General features: G+C 38.2%; 3 protein-coding genes across 3 annotated transcripts in view; 1 reads left to right on the plus strand and 2 right to left on the minus strand.

Moving 5' to 3' along the window:
• Positions 1–6,639, plus strand: part of mitfb (melanocyte inducing transcription factor b) — a 72,417-nt gene extending 65,778 nt beyond the window's left edge. Inside the window, exon 10 of the mRNA XM_073874868.1 lies at positions 6,526–6,639. Within this exon, the coding sequence (XP_073730969.1) occupies positions 6,526–6,561 (36 nt within the window). The 3' untranslated portion in view covers positions 6,562–6,639. The remainder of the gene's footprint in view (positions 1–6,525) is intronic.
• On the minus strand, positions 614–10,775 carry mdfic2 (MyoD family inhibitor domain containing 2). Its single transcript, XM_055189405.2, has 2 exons — positions 10,288–10,775; positions 614–2,152 (listed from the first exon to the last, which is right to left on the minus strand). The coding sequence occupies exons 1-2, from the start codon at positions 10,475–10,477 to the stop codon at positions 1,893–1,895; spliced, it is 450 nt and encodes a 149-aa protein (XP_055045380.1). The 5' UTR covers positions 10,478–10,775; the 3' UTR covers positions 614–1,892.
• Positions 10,776–12,708: 1,933 nt separating this feature from the next.
• tmem106c (transmembrane protein 106C) lies at positions 12,709–19,867 on the minus strand. Its single transcript, XM_055189406.2, has 8 exons — positions 19,702–19,867; positions 19,227–19,460; positions 18,950–19,013; positions 17,144–17,303; positions 15,955–16,095; positions 15,828–15,877; positions 15,610–15,663; positions 12,709–13,723 (listed from the first exon to the last, which is right to left on the minus strand). Exons 2-8 carry the CDS (start codon positions 19,435–19,437, stop codon positions 13,588–13,590), a joined length of 816 nt encoding a protein of 271 aa, XP_055045381.2. The 5' UTR covers positions 19,438–19,460; positions 19,702–19,867; the 3' UTR covers positions 12,709–13,587.
• Between the last annotated feature and the right edge of the window lie 77 nt (positions 19,868–19,944).

Consider the following 19,944-nt stretch of genomic DNA (forward strand, 5'->3'; position numbering starts at 1 on the left):
TGGGACTCTGATATAACTGATGACGAGGTATGTAAAAACCCATTTATTTCTGCATTAGAGGACTCCTACAACAACATATAAAAGGTGAAACATTTTTTCAAAGTTTTTTTTCTATTTTTGGGTCTTACAGGGTTAAACATGAATCTGATTCAAAATCAAACACATTGCTGCACCATTGCAAAGGGCAGATTTATCTGTTATTGAATGTACAGATAGGCGTGTTATAATATTAAATCAGTTTAGTTTTTATTCAATGGTAATGCATTCAGTTAATACTGGACAAAGTCTGTGGGCTATAGCTAAACAAACTGAGGATAGCAGCAAGTCAAAACCTCCTTGTGTAATAATCCATTAAACACACAAAATTGAACAGATTGTAAACAAGAAAAAGACACATGAAGGAATGATTACAATAAAGGTTATCACTGAAAACAATCACATGACAGACCAGATTAGATCATAAGTGGACCTGAGAAAGGAGGGGGGATTTTAATTCATTGTGCAACCATGCAATAATAGAAAGGTGGCTAAAAGAATGCAGATTTACAAAAAAAACCCTGCAAAAACTGGACTGGTAAACATCAGAAATGGCTGTAAGCTGGTTCAAGCTTGATATTAGGCACATTTTTTTGCTTACAGATGACTTAATGAACATGTTTAATTCAAAACCATGCCATTGTGATGATGTTTACTTTGTAACTTTACAACAAGTTTTGTAAACAATAAACAAATTCCAAGGCTACTAGAGAAATAACATTTGACAGTCACGAAGTGGCTCCCATATTTGCCTGCAGAAGTGCAAAGGTTTACTAAGGGTGTTTTCACATCTGTAGTTCGGTTCATTTGGTCCGGACCAAAAGCAAAAAATGACACATTGTAGCTTTTTTAGCAGTTTTGGTTCCGTTTCACACCACACTGAATCCGCACCAGTTGAAACAAACCAAAATTCAGTCATGTGATAAGATCCACATCACTCATTGGCCACATATATTTGAATGTATTAAACTGCTTCTCGATTGGTCAGAATCAATGTGCGCGAAATTCCAATGGTACCCTGGAAGTAAACAAAAAAGGAGGATAATACAGCAGACACAGTGGACATGAGACTGCGTGCTGTAATTATGTCCGTGGTTGTTATACATAGATTTTATACAGCCCTCTAGACAAACCGTTAATTTCCAGAAAGAATCATGGATGCAGTTTGAAAACAATGTTTTAATGCACTACAAACGGCGAAGACACCAAATTTCTGAGGCTCCGCCCGCACCTCCTCGCAACTCCAGGTATGTCCGCGATCTGTCATAGTGCTAATATTGCTAATAGAAACTTTCAACAAACACTTTCTCATCCGATAATGCACTGCGCAGCTGACTACGGCAGCTGGTTTAGTCCAAAATGCTTGGTACTTTTGCAGTTAGGTCGGTTCGATCTTGGATCGTGTTCTCACCACATACAAACCGCTCTAGAGTTCGTTTGAAAGCGTACGGTCTCGGTCCCTTGTTTGGTCCACTTTTGGTGCAGTTCGATTGCTGCATTCTCACCTGCCTCTCTGGTATGATTCAACCGAACTAAATGAGGCAGGTGTGAAAACACCCTAATTTTAAGCAATTTTCAAAGCTAACCTTTGTGAAGATTGTAAAATTAATGGGATATAAAACAATTGCAGGACATATTTTGGGGCTGTGTTCATCTGCTCCTAAACATATGAGGACATGCAAATGACATGTATTACATTGCATGCGTTCACTGTGCACAGACACTCATTCAACAATGTGTGCGTGTGTGTCAGATAAGTATTTTATTAACGTTCACTAGATCTGATCTGTTGGAGTGCATATCTTGTACTCATCAAACAGATTAACCTTCAGTTATATGATTGAGTAATGAGACTGTTAGCGGTAGCAGACCTCTGAGATCTCCATAGCCAGCTCAAGTAACTCGGTGGTCTCGTGGCAAGAGTCCATCACACTGCAGTCGCAATCCAGGTTCCAGCTGCAGCAGTCTTTGGATTTGTTCTGCTCATTGGAGGTGATGTAATACTTGTAGGAGGGAAAGCAGCGGTGAAAGCCTCTCTCACAGGCATCGGGCAGCAGGGCTATGAATTCAAAGAAGTGGCAGTAAAGGCAGGCCAGGAGGACGGTGGCACAATCCTCTATGTGAAAGCAAGAAAAACATTCAATTTAGACACTAGTTTACAACATCCAGACTGCACTGATGAGATAAACGTATCATACACATTGTAAGAAACATATTATAGCAGATGAGTGTTGATGATTTGTAAAACTAATTCAAGAAAGGTTGTGGACCCCGCTGCAGAGTATTCACCTGATTCATTTCTGCTTCCTAGCTGTAACGTCAGGATGATGTCAAAAACCATTTTCTGTCTGAAGTCAATCTGTTAATTTTGGTTGTATTTTTAATATTCAGCCAACCAATACTGAGCCAGATCTCAGCCAAATATTTTATTTTTCTAGTGCTTTTTGCTAGCCAAAAATGCCCAGTGTAAGCCATGTTGCTGTCTGGGCATGTGCTATATAGTGTTTTTTATCAATTTTAAAGCTTTTACTTTACAGCAGAAGTTTTCTTTGTTTAATTTCACAAATGTTTACATACTTCCTCAAGCCTGAGTAATTGCAGCACTGCAACAGCCGGTGGATCAGATGACAGAAACAGAGCAGCAACAAACTATCCTGCATCCCAAATCACCTACTGTAACAATATGTAACTGAAATCAATGAAGTACCTTCTGCTTTGTCATTTAAAGAGTATGTACCATATAGTATGTGGATGTGAAGTGCGAATACATTCTGGACATACTACTAAAGAATCAGCAAAGTCTGGCCCTCTCAATGTTTTTTTTCTACCTAGGACTTTTTTCCTCATTGGGAGCTGTAGTAGCCTTATGGTGCACAGTCATAGCCTAGTTGTGGGCAGTTGTAGTCTAGTGGTGGACAGTCGTAACCTAGTTGTAGGCAATCGTAGCCTTATGGTGGACAGTCATAGCCTAGTGGTAGCCTAGTGGTGGTCAGTCATAGCCTAGTGGTGGACAGTCGTAGCCTTGTGGTGGACAGTCATAGCCTTGCAGAGGGCAGTCATAGCCTAGTGGTGGGCAGTCGTAGCCTAGTAGTGGACGGTCGTGACCTAGTGGTGGACAGTCGTAACCTACTGGTGGACGGTCATTGCCTAATGGTGGGCAGTCATAGCCGTGTGGTTGGCAGTTGTAGCTTTGTGGTGGGCAGTCATAACCTGGTGGTGGGCAGTCGTAGCCTTGTGGTGGGCAGTTGTAGTCTAGTGGTGGGCAGTTGTAGCTTAGTGGTGGTCAGTCATAGCCTAGTGGTGGACAGTCGTAGCCTAGTGGTGGACAGTCGTGACCTAGTGGTAGACAGTCGTAACCTAGTGGTGGACAGTCATGGCCTAGTGGTAGGCAGTCATAGCCTAGTGGTGGGCAGTCGTAGTCTAGTGGTGGACAGTCATAACCTAGTGATTGACAGTCGTAACTTAGTGGTGGCAGTCATTGCCTAGTGGTGGACAGTCATAGCCTAGTTGTGGGCAGTTGTAGTCTAGTGGTGGACAGTCATAACCTAGTGGTTGACAGTCATAGCCTAGTTGTGGGCAGTTGTAGTCTAGTGGTGGACAGTCGTAACCTAGTGGTTGACAGTTGTAACTTAGTGATGGGCAGTCATTGCCTAATGGTGGACAGTCATGGTCTAGTTTTGGGCAGTTGTAGTCTAGTGGTGGACAGTCGTAACCTAGTTGTAGGCAATCGTAGCCTTATGGTGGACAGTCATAGCCTAGTGGTAGCCTAGTGGTGGTCAGTCATAGCCTAGTGGTGGACAGTCGTAGCCTTGTGGTGGACAGTCATAGCCTTGCGGAGGGCAGTCATAGCCTAGTGGTGGGCAGTCGTAGCCTAGTGGTGGACGGTCGTGACCTAGTGGTGGACAGTCGTAACCTACTGGTGGACAGTCATTGCCTAATGGTGGGCAGTCATAGCCGTGTGGTTGGCAGTTGTAGCTTTGTGGTGGGCAGTCATAACCTGGTGGTGGGCAGTCGTAGCCTTGTGGTGGGCAGTTGTAGTCTAGTGGTCGGAAGTTGTAGCTTAGTGGTGGTCAGTCATAGCCTAGTGGTGGACAGTCGTAGGCTTGTGGTGAACAGTCGTAGCCTTGCGGAGGGCAGTCGTAGCCTAGTGGTGGGCAGTCGTAGCCTAGTGGTGGACAGTTGTGACCTAGTGGTGGACAGTCGTAACCTAGTGGTGGACAGTCATTGCCTAATGGTGGGCAGTCATAGCTGTGTGGTTGGCAGTTGTAGCTTTGTGGTGGGCAGTCATAACCTAGTTGTGGGCAGTCGTAGTCTAGTGGTGGACAGTCATAACCTAGTGGTTGACAGTCGTAACTTAGTGGTGGACCGTCATAGCCTAGTGTTGTACAGTCATTGCCTAGTTGTGGGCAGTCGTAGCCTTATGGTGGACAGTCATTGCCTAGTTTTGGGCAGCTGTAGTCTAGTGGTGGGCAGCCATAACCTAGTGGTGGACAGTCATTGCCTAGTTGGGGGCAGTCATAGCCTAGTGGTTGGCACTTATAGCTTAGTGGTGGGCAGCCATAACCTGGTGGCGGGCAGTTGTAGCCTTGTGGTGGGTAGTTGTAGTCTGGTGGTGGGCAGTTGTAGCTTAGTGGTGTGCAGTTATAGCCTAGTGGTGGGCAGTCATAGCCTAGTGGTGGGCAGTCATAGCCTCGTGGTGGGCAATTGTAGTTTAGTGGTTGACAATCATAACTTAGTGATGGGCAGTCATAGCCTAGTGGTGGGCAGTCATAGTCTAGTGGTGGACGGTCGTGACCTAGTGGTGGACAGTCGTAACCTAGTGGTGGACAGTCATTGCCTAATGGTGGGCAGTCATAGCCGTGTGGTTGGCAGTTGTAGCTTTGTGGTGGGCAGTCATAACCTAGTGGTGGGCAGTCGTAGCCTTGTGGTGGGCAGTTGTAGTCTAGTGGTGGGCAGTTGTAGCTTAGTGGTGGACAGTCATAGCCTAGTTGTGGGCAGCTGTAGTCTAGTGGTGGACAGTCGTAGCCTAGTGGTGGACAGTCGTTGCCTAGTGGTGGGCAGTCATTGCCTAGTGGTGGGCAGTCATAGCCTAGTGGTTGGCACTTATAGCTTAGTGGTGGGCAGCCATAACCTGGTGGTGGGCAGTTGTAGCCTTGTGGTGGGTAGTTGTAGTCTAGTGGTGGGCAATTGTAGCTTAGTGGTGGGCAGTCGTAACCTAGTGGTGGGCAGTCATAGCCTAGTGGTGGGCAGTCATAGCCTCGTGGTGGGCAGTTGTAGTCTAGTGATTGACAATCATAACTTAGTGGTGGGCAGTCATAGCCTAGTTGTGGGCAGTCGTAGCCTTATGGTGGACAGTCATAGCCTAGTGGTGGACAGTCATAGTCTAGTGGTGGGCCATCATAGCCTAGTGGTGGGCAGTCATAGCCTAGTGGTGGGCAGTCATAGTCTAGTGGTTGACAGTCATAACCTAGTGGTTGACAGTCATAACTTATTGGTTGGCAGTTATAGCCTAGTGGCAGGCAGTCGTAGTCTAGTGGTAGACAGTTGTAACCTAGTGGTTGACAGTCATAACTTATTGGTGGGCAGTCATAGCCTCGTGGTGGGCAATTGTAGTTTAGTGGTTGACAATCATAACTTAATGATTGATGACAATCAATCATAACAATCATAACATAACTAGATGTGGGCAGTCGTAGTCTAGTAGTGGACAGTCGTAACCTAGTGGTTGACAGTCATAACTTAGTGGTGGACAGTCATTGCCTAGTGGTGGAAAGTCATAGCTTTGTGGTGGGGAGTCGTAGCCTAGTGGTGGATGAATATAAATGAATGTTGCACTTGGATCCTGTCTTTTGCCCCGTTGCTTTGCTTTAACTGTTATGCACGTTTCTATGATGTGTCATCTTTGTGAGTCTAGTAGAGGTGTAAAGGAATGTAATAATCCTCCCGTCTGCTATTTATTTACATGTGTATGAAAAGTGTGTGTGAATGATGAAGAGATTGTTGTTGAGAGAGATAATAGCAGTTCTTTCATTTACCATTAAATACTTAACCAGAAGAAATTGTAAGTTTTGTACATGTTAAACCAATTGACTATTTTCTAATGGATTAAACTGACAACCCACACCGTGTTACAACATCCCATGCCTCCCCTACTCTACATCTCTTACATACTGTAAATTACACTCTCAGAACAAAAGTTAACAGGTTTAAATCAATATGAGTAAATGATGAATGACATTTTGGGGTAAAACGTCCCTTTATCATGTAATAAATTTGATTGGACACATACCTAGCAGAGAGAGTGATGGAAAAATCCCATTCCAGCGGCCAATCGATGTGAATTACTGCATGAAAGTGCACGTTCACTGTCAGTGTATGAGGAAAGTGTTGCCGTCATCTAAATGCTTCTCACATTCATTATTTATTTTTGCAGATTTCCATTCACCAACTCAATAAATGTCCATATTACCTTAACTCTTCTAATTACAGTTCAATGGCAACAATCATCAAACCGTTACAGAGTGATGGATGAAGAACAGTCACCTGGAGCAAGTCATCTCCAAACCAAACACTTCAGCCTTAAGAATTATAATTGTCAGTCATAGCCCATCACAAGACTAATGTCACATATTAGTGAAGCCTTTCTGAGTGTGTTATCGTATTACACCTGTTTGCAGGGTTGTTTTAGAGTTATGAGAAGAAATGGAGCACATATGCACATAATAAAAGCCTGCAGCCTATAACTCAATCTTTTTATTCCCCTGGTGAACAACTAACCCAATAAACACAACAACAGAGGAGCCTAAATAAAGCTTCACTGTAGGATGAGCACATGAATGTGCAGATTTGTCGTCAGTATGACCCAAAAACAGTTCATGGTTATCTGCATTGCTCTTCTGTCACTCAGTGAATGTGTTGATGTACATTAAGTGCTCTTAAAAGTGCAGTTGTCCTGAAAGCACATTAAGTTAATACAAGTGTGTCTGGAGTGAATGATACAATCACTGTTTTAGCCAACATGTACTTTGTGTAACACTGAAAACATATCATGACATTTATAAAATAGAGAACAGAGTTTCAAAATCTTCTTTAAGTGCCATAGAGTTTATCATTGTGTTTGGGAATAAAACTGTGACTTTTGTTTATGTGTTTGTGTGCAACTCTTGGAATCTAAAAATAATCGGAAAAGCAGTAATAAGGTAAACACTAGGGATGTAACGTTATCAAAAAAATCACGGTGCGATAGTATTTCGGTATGATGCCCACGGTGCGGTAATTATTGACACATTTACAGGTAGGAAAAAACAAATGAAGACTTGGAAAAACTGCCATAAGTGTTTATTAAACAAGACTGAACATTACAATGTACAAAGTGTAGTGTAGTGTTTACAATTTTCATAAAAATTACAAAAAAAATTAGACCATGTAATAAAATAAAACAATAAAGTTTCAATTTAGTTTGTCAACTTTAAACAACTCCCAATCTGGTGCCACTTGTAGAGAGGCACCAGAGTGACATGCATTGGATTATGGGAATTGTAGTTCCCACGTCCCTCCACTCGCTCCACTTGGCTGAAAAAAAAACTACACGTGTTGCCAGGAAGACCTAACGTTTTACTGAATCATGTGACCACGGTGGTAGCGGGAAAATTTTATACCGCAATACCACGAAATTTATAATACCGTTACATCCCTAGTAAACACACATTTGTCTACCTGGACTCATGACTACTATATTATTTACTATATTAATTTGTATTTACAACTCTCTCATCAACACATTGAAATTATGTTTATGTACAGTATTATTAAATGACACATCACCGTATAAAGCATATGGCAAGCTGTTTTTACTTTTATTCGTTGTGTTCTTGATATCAACATTTCAATTTTCACTAGTTAAAATTTTAATTCTTGATATCAGAAATTACATTTCTACTAGTAACAAGGGCAATGGTTGATATCAATAATTTGATTGTCACTAGTTACAATGTTAATTTCTCTTATCTGAAATTGTATTTCTGATATCAATATAAATTCAGATATCTAAAATGGCTTTCTTACTATGGCGGGCCGTTTTGACTTTTATTCGTTAAGTTCTTGATATCAACAATTACATTTTCACTAGTTACAATTTTAATTCTTGATATGAGATATTACATTTCTACTAGTAAAGGGCTATTCATAGTCGTGCGTAGGTCCTACGGCGTAGGTTCGGTGTCGGTTTTCATTTATACTTTTGCGTCGGTAGGCAGTAACCACACGTGTAACCACAGTAGCAGCAGCAGAAGTCACAGAAGAAGAAGCTAAGCAAGTTAACCCACAAACGAAGAAGAAACAGCAACTTGTTGTGTATAATTTGAGAAGACCAGCAATGATGAAAGTAAATAAACAGCGACTTTTGATGCAGTTTGAGTTAAATCACTCCTCAACTTGGCTCATCTTTGTTTTCACCGTCACAAACGGAAATACCTATGACGCAGTTTTTTTACCTGACGGGGGGGGGGGGGGGGGGTTCTGGTTAAAATGTTGATATCAACAATTATTTTCCAGTAGTAACAATGTTAATTCTTGATATCAACAATCCAATTCTTGATATGAACAATTCAATTCTTGATATCAACAAGTAAGTTATTGATATCAACAATTAAGTTATTGATATTTGTAATTGTATTTTCACTAGTAAAATGTCACCATAGGCTGCCTTTTAAACTCATTTCTTGATATCAACAATTACATTTCCACTAGTTACAATGTTAATTCTTGATATGAACAATTCAATTCTTGATATCAACAAGTAAGTATTGATATCAACAATTAAGTTATTGATATCTGTAATTGTATTTTCACTAGTGAAATGTCACCATAGGCTGCCTTTCTAACTCAATTCTTGATATCAATAATTCAATTGTCACTTGTGACCATTTTAATTTCTGATATCATCAATTGGATTGTTACTATAGAAAGCCATTGTAGAAGTTAGTGAAAATTGAATTCTTGATATCAACAATTGCCATTTTTAGTATTAGAACTGTAATTTCTGATATAGAGAATTAAGATTTTAGCTAGTGAAAATTAAATTGTTGATATCAAGAACTTAACGAATAAAAGTTAAAACGGCTTGCCATATACTTACTAGTTACAATCACATTTTGCATTTATAATATCAGAAATTAGTGACAATCGAATTATTGATATCAAGAATTAACATTGTTACTAGTGGAAATGTAATTCTTAATATCAACAATTGAATTTAAATGGCAGCCTATGGTGACATTTCACTAGTGAAAATACAATTACAGACATCAAAAACTTAATTGTTGATATCAAGAATTGAATTGTTGATATCAACAATTAACATTGTTACTAGTGGAAATTTAATTTATGATATTAAGAATTAAAATTTTAACTAGTGAAAATTGAATTGTTGATATCAAGAACACAACGAATAAAAGTAAAAACGGCTTGCCATATAAAGCATTGCAATAAGTCAGTATTTGTTATTAAATCATCGCATGGTCTTGCCCCTACTTATATTTCGAATCTTCTCCATCTCTACTCCCCTGAAAACACTTAGATCATCCACCCAGATGTTATTAAGTGTTTCAAAATCCTGACTTAAATCCAAAGGTGACTGCTTTCTCAGTACTCGCCCCAAAGCACTGGAATTCCCTACCGCTGTCCATTAGATTATCCCATTATACGCATTTAAGTCCTCTCTTAAAACATATTTTTCTCAGGCTTATGCTTAATTTGTTTTAATTTCAATTTGACTATTTTTTCTCTGTTATCTTTCAATGTTTTATTATTTCTTTGTATAAGGATGTTTTTGGTTTTCATATGTTGTGCAGCACTTTGGTCAGCATTTATGTTGTTTTAAAGGGCTATATAATAAACGATTTAAAGACTATTTATCTGTATTAACATACTACTTATAAAAAATAACTTAACATATTCAAATGTTTTAATGTAACAATTGATATATTATTTGCTAAATTATAATATCCATAAACTAATACACTATTCATAATTTTATTTATTTCTTCTCTGTATTTTTATATTGCCAATTGTTTTTATAAATTTATACTTGTTTGGACATTTATAAATTACATTCTTAATTGATCAATTTCTGCAAAGATCACTGAGTTTCAATGATGAAAGCTATAAATCAACAGAAATCAGAGTAAACTCAATACTATATGTGTTAAACAACATACTGTGCACACAGTTTGTAGATATAAAGTTATGTACCTGCAGCGTCAGGTTGACTGGACTCAAATGAAGTACATGTGCTGCTGTCTTCAGTGGGATTTCCACAGGAGCAGAATGAAGTCATGGATTCGGTCCATTTAATCTCTCCTGAAGATTCAGCAGCAGGATCAACATCAATCTCTGAGATGGTGCTCAGTTTTCTCACACCGCTCACCACAACTCCACTCATTCTGCATTCACTTAAAACCAAACAAATACGATCCTCTCCTGAGCGAAATGATGTCTGTCCAGGACAAAGAGATTCTGCTGGAAAAATGTGAATCAGTAGCCCTGCCTCCTGAAACCAGAATCCACCAGAACCTGTGAAACCACTCACATAGATATAACTTATCGAAAGTGAGTTATTAAAGAGCCCCAATTATCCGATTCGCAATCTTACATTTCCTTTGGCGTGTAAGTGTGTTTTAGTTCACGTTAACGATATGCAAAAATACAAATCCCAAAGTATACGATGACGCGAGTTATCATTTCCAACTTAAATCTATTTTCTTCCACTACAACAAACACTCGGATTTTAAGCAACAGTTTATGAGGGTCATTATCATAACTCCGCCCCCTTCTGATTCACAGCCTGTAAGTATAAAGAATTTACTACTGACTAAACCATGATTTAAACACGAGTTTTGTGCAGTGCAGAGTAGCATTTGTGGTTTATCGTTTCTAGGATCACAAATGCAGACATGATTTTAATGTTTTAGTATCCTTACCTTACCAATCTGTTAAGTTCTACTCAAGCTGCACTGGTAAAGTTGATGGATCAGCTTGGTCATCTGCATTTTCTGAATCAGATTCAGCTCGTATTGATAAGACAATATTAACTCCTGTCAGTATTGGATTGTGAGCTAATCTTCAAAACATGGTAAGGAGCATCAAATTTCCGGCTGATGTCAGAGGTATTCAGGCCAATCACAAAGTTCTGGTAAGCTGGCCAATCAGAGGACACTGCTCTTTTCAGAATGATGAGCTTTGTACAAAATCAACACGTTTTAGGGAAGCAGGGCATAAAGGAGCAACAAAAACAGGTGGGTTAAAAATAACCCAATAAATAACCCAATGGTGGGTTACTATAGCACCGACCCTTTGTTGGGTTATTTTAACCCAATGCATTGGGTAGAAAGTTTTACCCAATTAGTTGGGTTATGAAATTTTGCAATGCTGTTTTAACCCCATTATTATTATTATTATTATTATTTATCACTATTATTTGCTTTATAAATAAATACAAAACTTACAAATACATTTATAATGCTTTATTTCCATTTAGTCATTTGCACATACACTTAAATGTATAAATACATACATGGCCGTAGCCAGCTATGAGGTCACAGAGGTCCGGCCCTCGGTAATTTTTTCATATTAAAAAATAAAATTTGAAGTTCTCTGAATGACTAATTAGTTTTTCAAAACTAATCCGCATAAATAATTAAGTCTGGACAGTTTACTGTATAGTTAGTGTAAAAGAATTTGCGGAATTTGCAGTGTTGCCAGATCCCATGGTTAAAAATCCTCTTTAGATGTAGTGTTTAGCAATTAATGTGACACTTTGACATTATCTATAAAGTGATTGTTAGGTATAGGTTAGTATTAGTGATTTCACTGATTTATTTCTGAAATACAAGGTTTGGACGAACTTTGCTTTTAAGGCCAATTATTTTTGCTTGTTTTTCCTACTAATATCTAGCAACATGGAAACTGAAAGTTATCAAATAAGACGCATCATTCAGCGCGAGCAGGTTATTGCTGATACTACATTCGGTAAGATAAAAGCAGTAATCATCATAATTGTGTCTGTAAGAGTATCAACAGTATCAACAACACTATCGAAAAACAGAAATTAACTCTTAGAACCTATGTGTTAAAAACAACACATTAGTGAATCCCTCAGCTCTTTGTTATTATTGAAACAACACATTTTGTGTTACTTTTAACACAAAATCAACACAAAATGACACATAGTCATACACATAGCAGCGTTTAAGCATTATTCAGTTTTTTGTTATAAGCCAGAAATGACAAGGAGGCGGCTTCTCGCAATACAAAGTCAATGGAGACGGTTGGATTGCGTTCCCCCCGGTGGGCGTGGTTTTCAAATTTGCATAACCGCGCTCTGTCTCTATAATTACATGATGTTTCTGCACACACACTGGCGACTCATTTTCTAGTAGAAACACAGTGCATTTTATAGGTTAGGGGGGCTTTAATTTAACTAAGGCATAGTCCCGGCTTGCCTGTGAAAGCAGGCCTTAAAGTGAAACATGGCATCATTGGACAACAGTTTGAAAATCATTTTCCTGAATGTGTGTTGATTGTGTATTTGCAGGTTAGCCATACAGTTAGCAATAAAAACCATGGAAATACAAAATAAGTGCAAATAAGAGAGAAAACATGACAGAACAACTATTACAAATGACTAAATGTTTATTTCATTTTTTTCTTCAAACTTTATTCCAAACAAAATTGCATTAAACTTCTTATTAACAGCTTTCCTGTGATTTTACATTTCAACCAATCGAAACAGAGATTAAATCTGAAGCTGCATTGAGAATATCTGACCTAAAAATAATCTGAACAAACACCAAACCACCAATAATATACTTTATAATAATATACTTTAATATACATATCTTTCTGATTGTGATTCAACGCAGTAAGCAAACTCAAGAGCTTTTATTAAATAAAAAACTTCTTTAAAATTAGTACAAATCCTGAAGCGAGTCTGGTTAAATTACTCATTAGATAATAGCCGTTATTTCAGTTTTCATGGCATCACGGAGCCAAAACCATCATAATAACCCAAAGACTGTAACAGATACATAACATACAGTAATAATCACTCGACTGATATCATTTTCTACATTTTCTCAATGTTTCTCCATCTAGATTTCATCTGAAACATTCCCAGTCTGTGAACACTTCTCACTAATGGATTCAAGTATTGATGCCTGAGCATTGAGCTTTAGAAAATAAACCAACCGCAAACCTAAACAAAGAAGTGTATTAACATAGGAGAGTAATCAATCCTAAAGTATTGTGAGAGCGCATTGACAATCCCTGAAACAATTACCAGACTGAAAAAAATAAAGCAGTTTAATTTGATTAATCAAGCTTGTGTTGGTTTCCTCGTCTTAATGAAAATTCTCAAAGAATCACTAGAAAATGATACAAACACTTCTTCAAAGATCTTGAACTGAGAGCATGCAGTCTATTTCCATGATTCTGACCCGGTCATAGCGATGATGTCATAATTCAGATCACAGGCAGACCGCTAGGACTGAGGTTTCACCGGAGGAGAGGTTTAGACCACATTATTCTCGAAGGCTGATGGATGGTGGAGTTTGCACCACAGTCGATATAGCGGTAAGCTTCAAGAGTGTTCTGTGTCGCCCTCACCATGTAAGAGGTTTTCACTGAGGTCCTGTGACAGATGGGAGAAACAGTGAAATTTTCAGTCACATGTAAGGGTACTAGGGATGCATAACGATTAATCGCGATTAATTGATGTCAAAATAAAAAAATGTGTTTACATCATATATGTATGTGAACTGTGTATAATAACTCTGCATAGATTAATGCACACACATGCATGTATATATTTAACAAATGTTTGCATGTGTATATACTAGGGGTGTGACGAGATCTCGTGCGACGATTAAATGTGTTTCGCGAGATTACATGTGTCTCGCAAGATTTCTTGTGGAGGTGCTGGCCGTTTCTCAAATAAAAGACTGCATCCTTCTGAGGTCGAATTTTTAAACTGCATTTACTTCATCACTGTCTAATTAGAGACTATTAACAATTATAAAGTTTACTAATTATTTAGTTAATCGCAAATTATTGTAATATGCTCACGAATTGCGAATGTAATGCTCAGTTAATGATCTGAAATAAACCTTAATGAAGTATGCAACCTGCATATGCGACCTCCGGAGGAGTTCCGGTTTCTGTTTGACCCTTTTACAGTGCATGCATTATATTTGTCTTTTACTGCGTTTGCTTTTTTGTTTAGGTTTCCAATAATGTTCGTTTGGGAGCTCGTATGAAGTCTGAGGCGCGTTGTGTTTGTCTGTTGATCAGTGTCAGAGGTAAAGTCTCAGCAGATTAAACCCTCACACTGAGTTTACATGATTTAATGTCTGCATGTTCTTGCTCAAAAAATGACTGACTGTATAATTTCTAGTTTAAAGAAATGGACATATATTAAATAATAATATGGATTTAAACATTGTTTGACTTAAATAAGCGTTTCTCTCCGTCTAAAGTGAAAATGAAAGTGAAGACAGCGTCCGCGAGACGAGTCCACTATCGCCCCCTGCAGGCATTTGTTATAATACATACATAATGCTTTTTATTTATAGGCCATAAAAGGTTTTTTAATGTAACTTGGCCAGTCCTTGATTAGTTAAAACATTTAAAAATAATGTGATTTCAGTTTCTTATTCATTTATTTTATCATTGAGGGTTTCTTAAAAAGTGTCAAAATATCGTCTCGTCTCGTTTTTGTGAACCCAATCTCGTGTTTCGTCTCGTCTCGTGGATTAAGTGTCTTGTCACACCCCTAGTATATACATTTGTATATTTATGTATAATTTATATTATATATAAATATAAATACTTAATATATAAATAAAATTTCTCTTAAAATTATACATGCATGTGTCCATATTTATATATACATAATTATTATCACAGTTCACACACATATATGATGTAGACAAAAACTTTTATTCTGCTATAGATTAATCGCGATTAATCGTTATGCATCCCTAAAGGCTACGTTCACACTGCAGGCGAAAGTGGCCCAAATCTGACTTTTTGCCTTAATATGAACCATATTTAATTTTCTTATGACAGTCTGAACAGCAAAAATGCATTTTTTTCAAATCAGACCAAGGCCACGTTCATATGTGTTCCTAAATTGAATGCATATCTAATGTATTGTGATGCGACTTCAGTCTGAAAGGCCATGTCGCATTTTATCCGACTTTTATGTCATTGAAATACAACACAATTCTGCACTGGAGGAGGCAGGAAGATGATATCAAGTCTTCGTTTGCGCATGCTGTTTACACAGGACTGCTGGCAGTTGCATTTAAATGATAATGTGAACAACAACGCAAAAAAATCAGATTTCAGCAAAAAATCCAAACTGAGCAAAACCTGCAGGGTGAACTAAGCCTGAAAAGGTTCAAATCTTTCTCATTCTGTTTCGCTTCATCAAAACATTTCAGTTTCTTAGTACAACACAGGACACAAGAATGGAAGTGAAAATAAAATGAGAGGTGACTAACAGATCAAACTTACTGCATGAAAACCACAATGTTGTGGACCTTGATGCTTGCCATAGTGCAAAAAGCGCTGCGAACAAAAACAAAATCATTCATTTATTTAACAACACGATGGCCCCAAAAAGCATCTGAAAGCCACTGTAACAAGGCATGTTGGGGTCAATTCATGACTGACGTGATGGTGAGAAAAAGCCAGGCATCAACCACAGCAAAACTGAACAGAAGGATACTCACTAAACGTAGGACAGACTGCCACCGATTTCCATGCTAACAGTGAAGTTGACCTGCATTTAAAGACGCATTAAACCAGGCTTACATCTACATGAAAGATTCAAATCCAGCCTTGATGACCGTACAGTACCTGTCTCTGACCGAGAGGCTGAATGTGAATGATATTGTCCAGCTGTTGAGATCCAATGACAGTCTTCATATAAAGCACCTGACAGCTGACACTGTCCACCCAAACGGTGAAGAAGTTTGAGTTTGTGAAGTTCAGCGAGCTCTGGTAAATCACAGACAGGACACATCAGACTCATAACATCTCCATCTTACCATTTATATATTCATGCTGTATTTGGTGACAACCATTAAAGGAACAGTATGTACGAAATTTATATAAATTAAACATAAAATGGCACTGATATGTCACTAGACATTAAGAAATCATTTTCATTTCAAATAATTATATCACTGACAACAGTGGTCTGGCCAGGATATTGTCATTTAAAAAGTGGAGTTGCAGCCCTCAACTGATGTTTATGTTGTCATTTTGTATATTGGCCACCAGTTGTTTGACTGCAGTACCAGTTTTAGCCACAAGTTTTGTTGTTTGCAATACCAGTTTTGGCCACAATCCTACATACTGTTCCTTTAAGATTCATTTCATGTCATTAAACACAGTAACACAACCAATAAATGAATTCACAACACATTTAAAGTGTAAAATGATTTGTCAGGTACACAGCAGGTTGATATATTCAATTAAGACATTACAGTGACGTGAGATAAAACTATCTGTTTGTCACAGTGGGAATGATGGTTTTTAGGGATGCTCCGATCGATCAGCCGATGATGCTTGCTATGCTTCTCATTGAATTATGGGGAAATGCCGCTCTCGTGCAGAAACTCAATATGCGCTGCAGATGAATAACCATACACACATAGCTATGACACGCAGGAAATGGCTTAAGGATATATTTATATTGCTGTTCTTTTCAGGTATTTTCATGATAATAAAGAATATATATATAATGAGTATGTTTGATGACTGGTGCTTTTTCAAATGCATGTTATAAACGACTCAAACTAACAGAGATTTCAGATCGATACGAACTTACTGATCAAAAGTCATAGTACATGAAATAGCTGTGAATAATATCGGCTGTGCGATTCAGAATAGTGATCGGCCACATATTATTAGTGTATATCGGCATTTATCGGAGAACCCCTAATGGTTTTGGTTTAGTGTTATTATTTTGACACCAATAGCACAGAATTTACAAACGAACTTTTAAAATAACATCATAAAAGGAAATCACAAAGGAAATCACCGTCATGTTGATCAGAACTTTGCTGTTGTTTCGGTCAAAGTGCACGGTCACGGAGCGAATGCCGTCATCGACGACCAGCACAGGACGAGGAAACAAGAAGAAAGCCACCAATGCCGAAGCCAATAGACACAGAATTACTGACAGCACCACGTATAACTTCCTGTAAACATCATTGAAGAATCATTAGTACAAGAACATATATAAAGACGGATCTGGGTTTTTATTATTATTAAAGGTTGCCTGAAGCCGTCTTTGTCATTTACAGATATTACGATTTTGTTTTTAAGTGCAAATCCAACACGACAACTTATAGACATTTGTCAAAGTGTCTTGCTAAAGGGCATACCCCCGGTTCCTAAATGCTTTCATTTAAATTTTCTATATTTTATATTTGCTGCAAGTCAATCGTGTCTAGGAGTTCTGAGTCCTTTATACTTATTAAATTAAATAAATTGTTAAATGTATAGAGAACCTGGTTTCAAATGATTATCATTTCAACCTTATTAAAATTATTTCAACCTTATATCTTATAACAAAAACCTAAAAGTTACTATTAGGAACATTCTGTTTAGATTATTTTTAGGTTTTTTAAAAATAACCATCCTGCAACGTTCTGGGAACATTATTTTATAAAAAAGATGTTTACACTATATGTTTAATGTACTTAAATATTAATTGTAAAACAAAACTTGTACTTATGAAATGTAGTGTAGTAATAAATTATGATAATATGCTTTGGAATGTATGTTTTCTACCGACCCCCTAAGGTGACATTGGAGTAAAAAAATCTAAAGTTTAGTTTCATGTGCTCACGACGAAACCTTCATGTGCAGAATTTTTTTAAGTTTAGTTTTGCATGCTCACGTGAAACTTTTGCACAAGCACGTGAAACTATCATGTTTCACGTGAGCATGCGGCAGTTTCACGTGAGCACGCGGCAGTTTCACGTGAGCACGCGGCAGTTTCACGTTAGCACGCGAAAGTTTAAAGGAGCACGCGAAAGTTTAACGTGAGCACGCTAAAGTTTAACGTGAGCACGCTAAAGTTTTACGTGAGCACGCTAAAGTTTTACGTGCACACGCAAAACTAAACTTTATTTAATTTTTTCTCCATGTCCCCTTAGGGGCTCTGTAGTTTTCCCAAAGAAAAACACGGATAAAATATGAATACTTAAAAAATTTACTTTTAAGTAGAAAGTTAAATACATACTTAGTAGTGTCCACCTCTATATACCGTTATCACAATAATAATTTTTTTATATATCCTAGTCTGCTGAATTAAAAAAAAAATAGTAGAGGAAATATTTCAAATCAATATTTAATGTTTCTTTCCTTACTTATGAGGTAAATAGCCGTGTAATAAGCAGGATAATGTATAGGCAGCAGATGATAGTGTGATCAGGACGTGAAGATAATGGTTACTATAATTATCCCCTACAGAAAACCTTATTTCAAATTATTATTATTATTATTATTATCTTATAACTAAAACCTAAAAGTAACTATTAGGGAACTGTTAGGGTTCCATTTAAGTTATTTAAAAATAATCACCCTGCAATGTTTTGGGAACATTATTTTGTAAAATATAATTTTCCCAGAATGTTATTATAAGATCCCCCACAATACAGGGGGACCAGTTGTTTAGGGGAATGCTTTGTGTTTGCTGGGAGTAGCCGAATCAAAATAAACAGTTAAGAATTTATTTCCCAAACCCATAAATGACAATATGGCAACTGTATCTTAAACCAGACGATGACATCATCAGCATTAAGAGTTGATAGAGGACAGGTTGTGTTTGATCACTTACGTTCTTCTAGGCTGTAACCTTTGATCGCTGTAGGGAATGAGAGCAACCAGCTCATTGACTTGACCTGTGAAAGAAACACTTCTGTTCATTTAGAATCAAATCTCCTTAACAACTAGCCGAGATTGCGTGCTGACTGATTACAACATTACACAATAAACCACACCAGACGTTACACAAGTCTTTCACAATGTCTGCATGTAATTCATTGATTTAGTTGATGAATGAAGATATGCATTCACTTTTTAAGCCTTGATTTGGGATTATCCTTTATTGATACCTGATGGTATTCGTCCAGAGCCCTGACAGGTAGGACAGGTGATGCTGTCCCGGCCTGTGAACTCCACATATGGGAACTGAGCGATGTCCTCCTGTCTGTCCAGCCCATCCAGAGAGTCATCGCCGCCCATCAGTGTGTCCTTCTGTCTGGACCTGTCGAGCTTCAGGACGGACAACAGAGATCGGCCATATCGGCACACAGACGCACCCATCAGCTGCGTACACAAACTCCAGTCTGAGAAAAACAAAAACTGTTTGTGGTAAAAAAAAAACATATCTGGCATGATAAACTGCAGAAACGCCCTTTATAAAAATGACCCATGGTTTTACTACAGTTTAAACCAAAAATCCATACAGTTAAACACACGCAATACATTAATCTGACCGCAGCAACTTTAATAACTGCGTAAGGAAACCAGTGTGGACACTTTTCTAAAAAGTCAGACAAAGTTCATAAGTCGAGATGAATCGCTTACCTTAAACTGTGAGCCTAGTGCTGCTGCTAGGTTCACCTGTGTGTGTATGTTTGTGTGTGTATATCGTGTCGTGTGTTTGACTCAGCTCATCCGTGTGTCGTGTTGTAGGCTATCTGTCAGGTGTTTGTGTGTTGATGTCTCTCGCTGCTCTGCTCTGTCTGTGGTCACTGATCGTCCTGTTGGTTTCACCGCCACCTGCGGCTGTGGAGGTGAACTGCATGCTTTATTTCTCGATACGTCAGG

Source organism: Misgurnus anguillicaudatus, chromosome 13, assembly GCF_027580225.2.
Source record: "Misgurnus anguillicaudatus chromosome 13, ASM2758022v2, whole genome shotgun sequence".
Classification (NCBI taxonomy): Eukaryota; Metazoa; Chordata; class Actinopteri; order Cypriniformes; family Cobitidae; genus Misgurnus; species Misgurnus anguillicaudatus.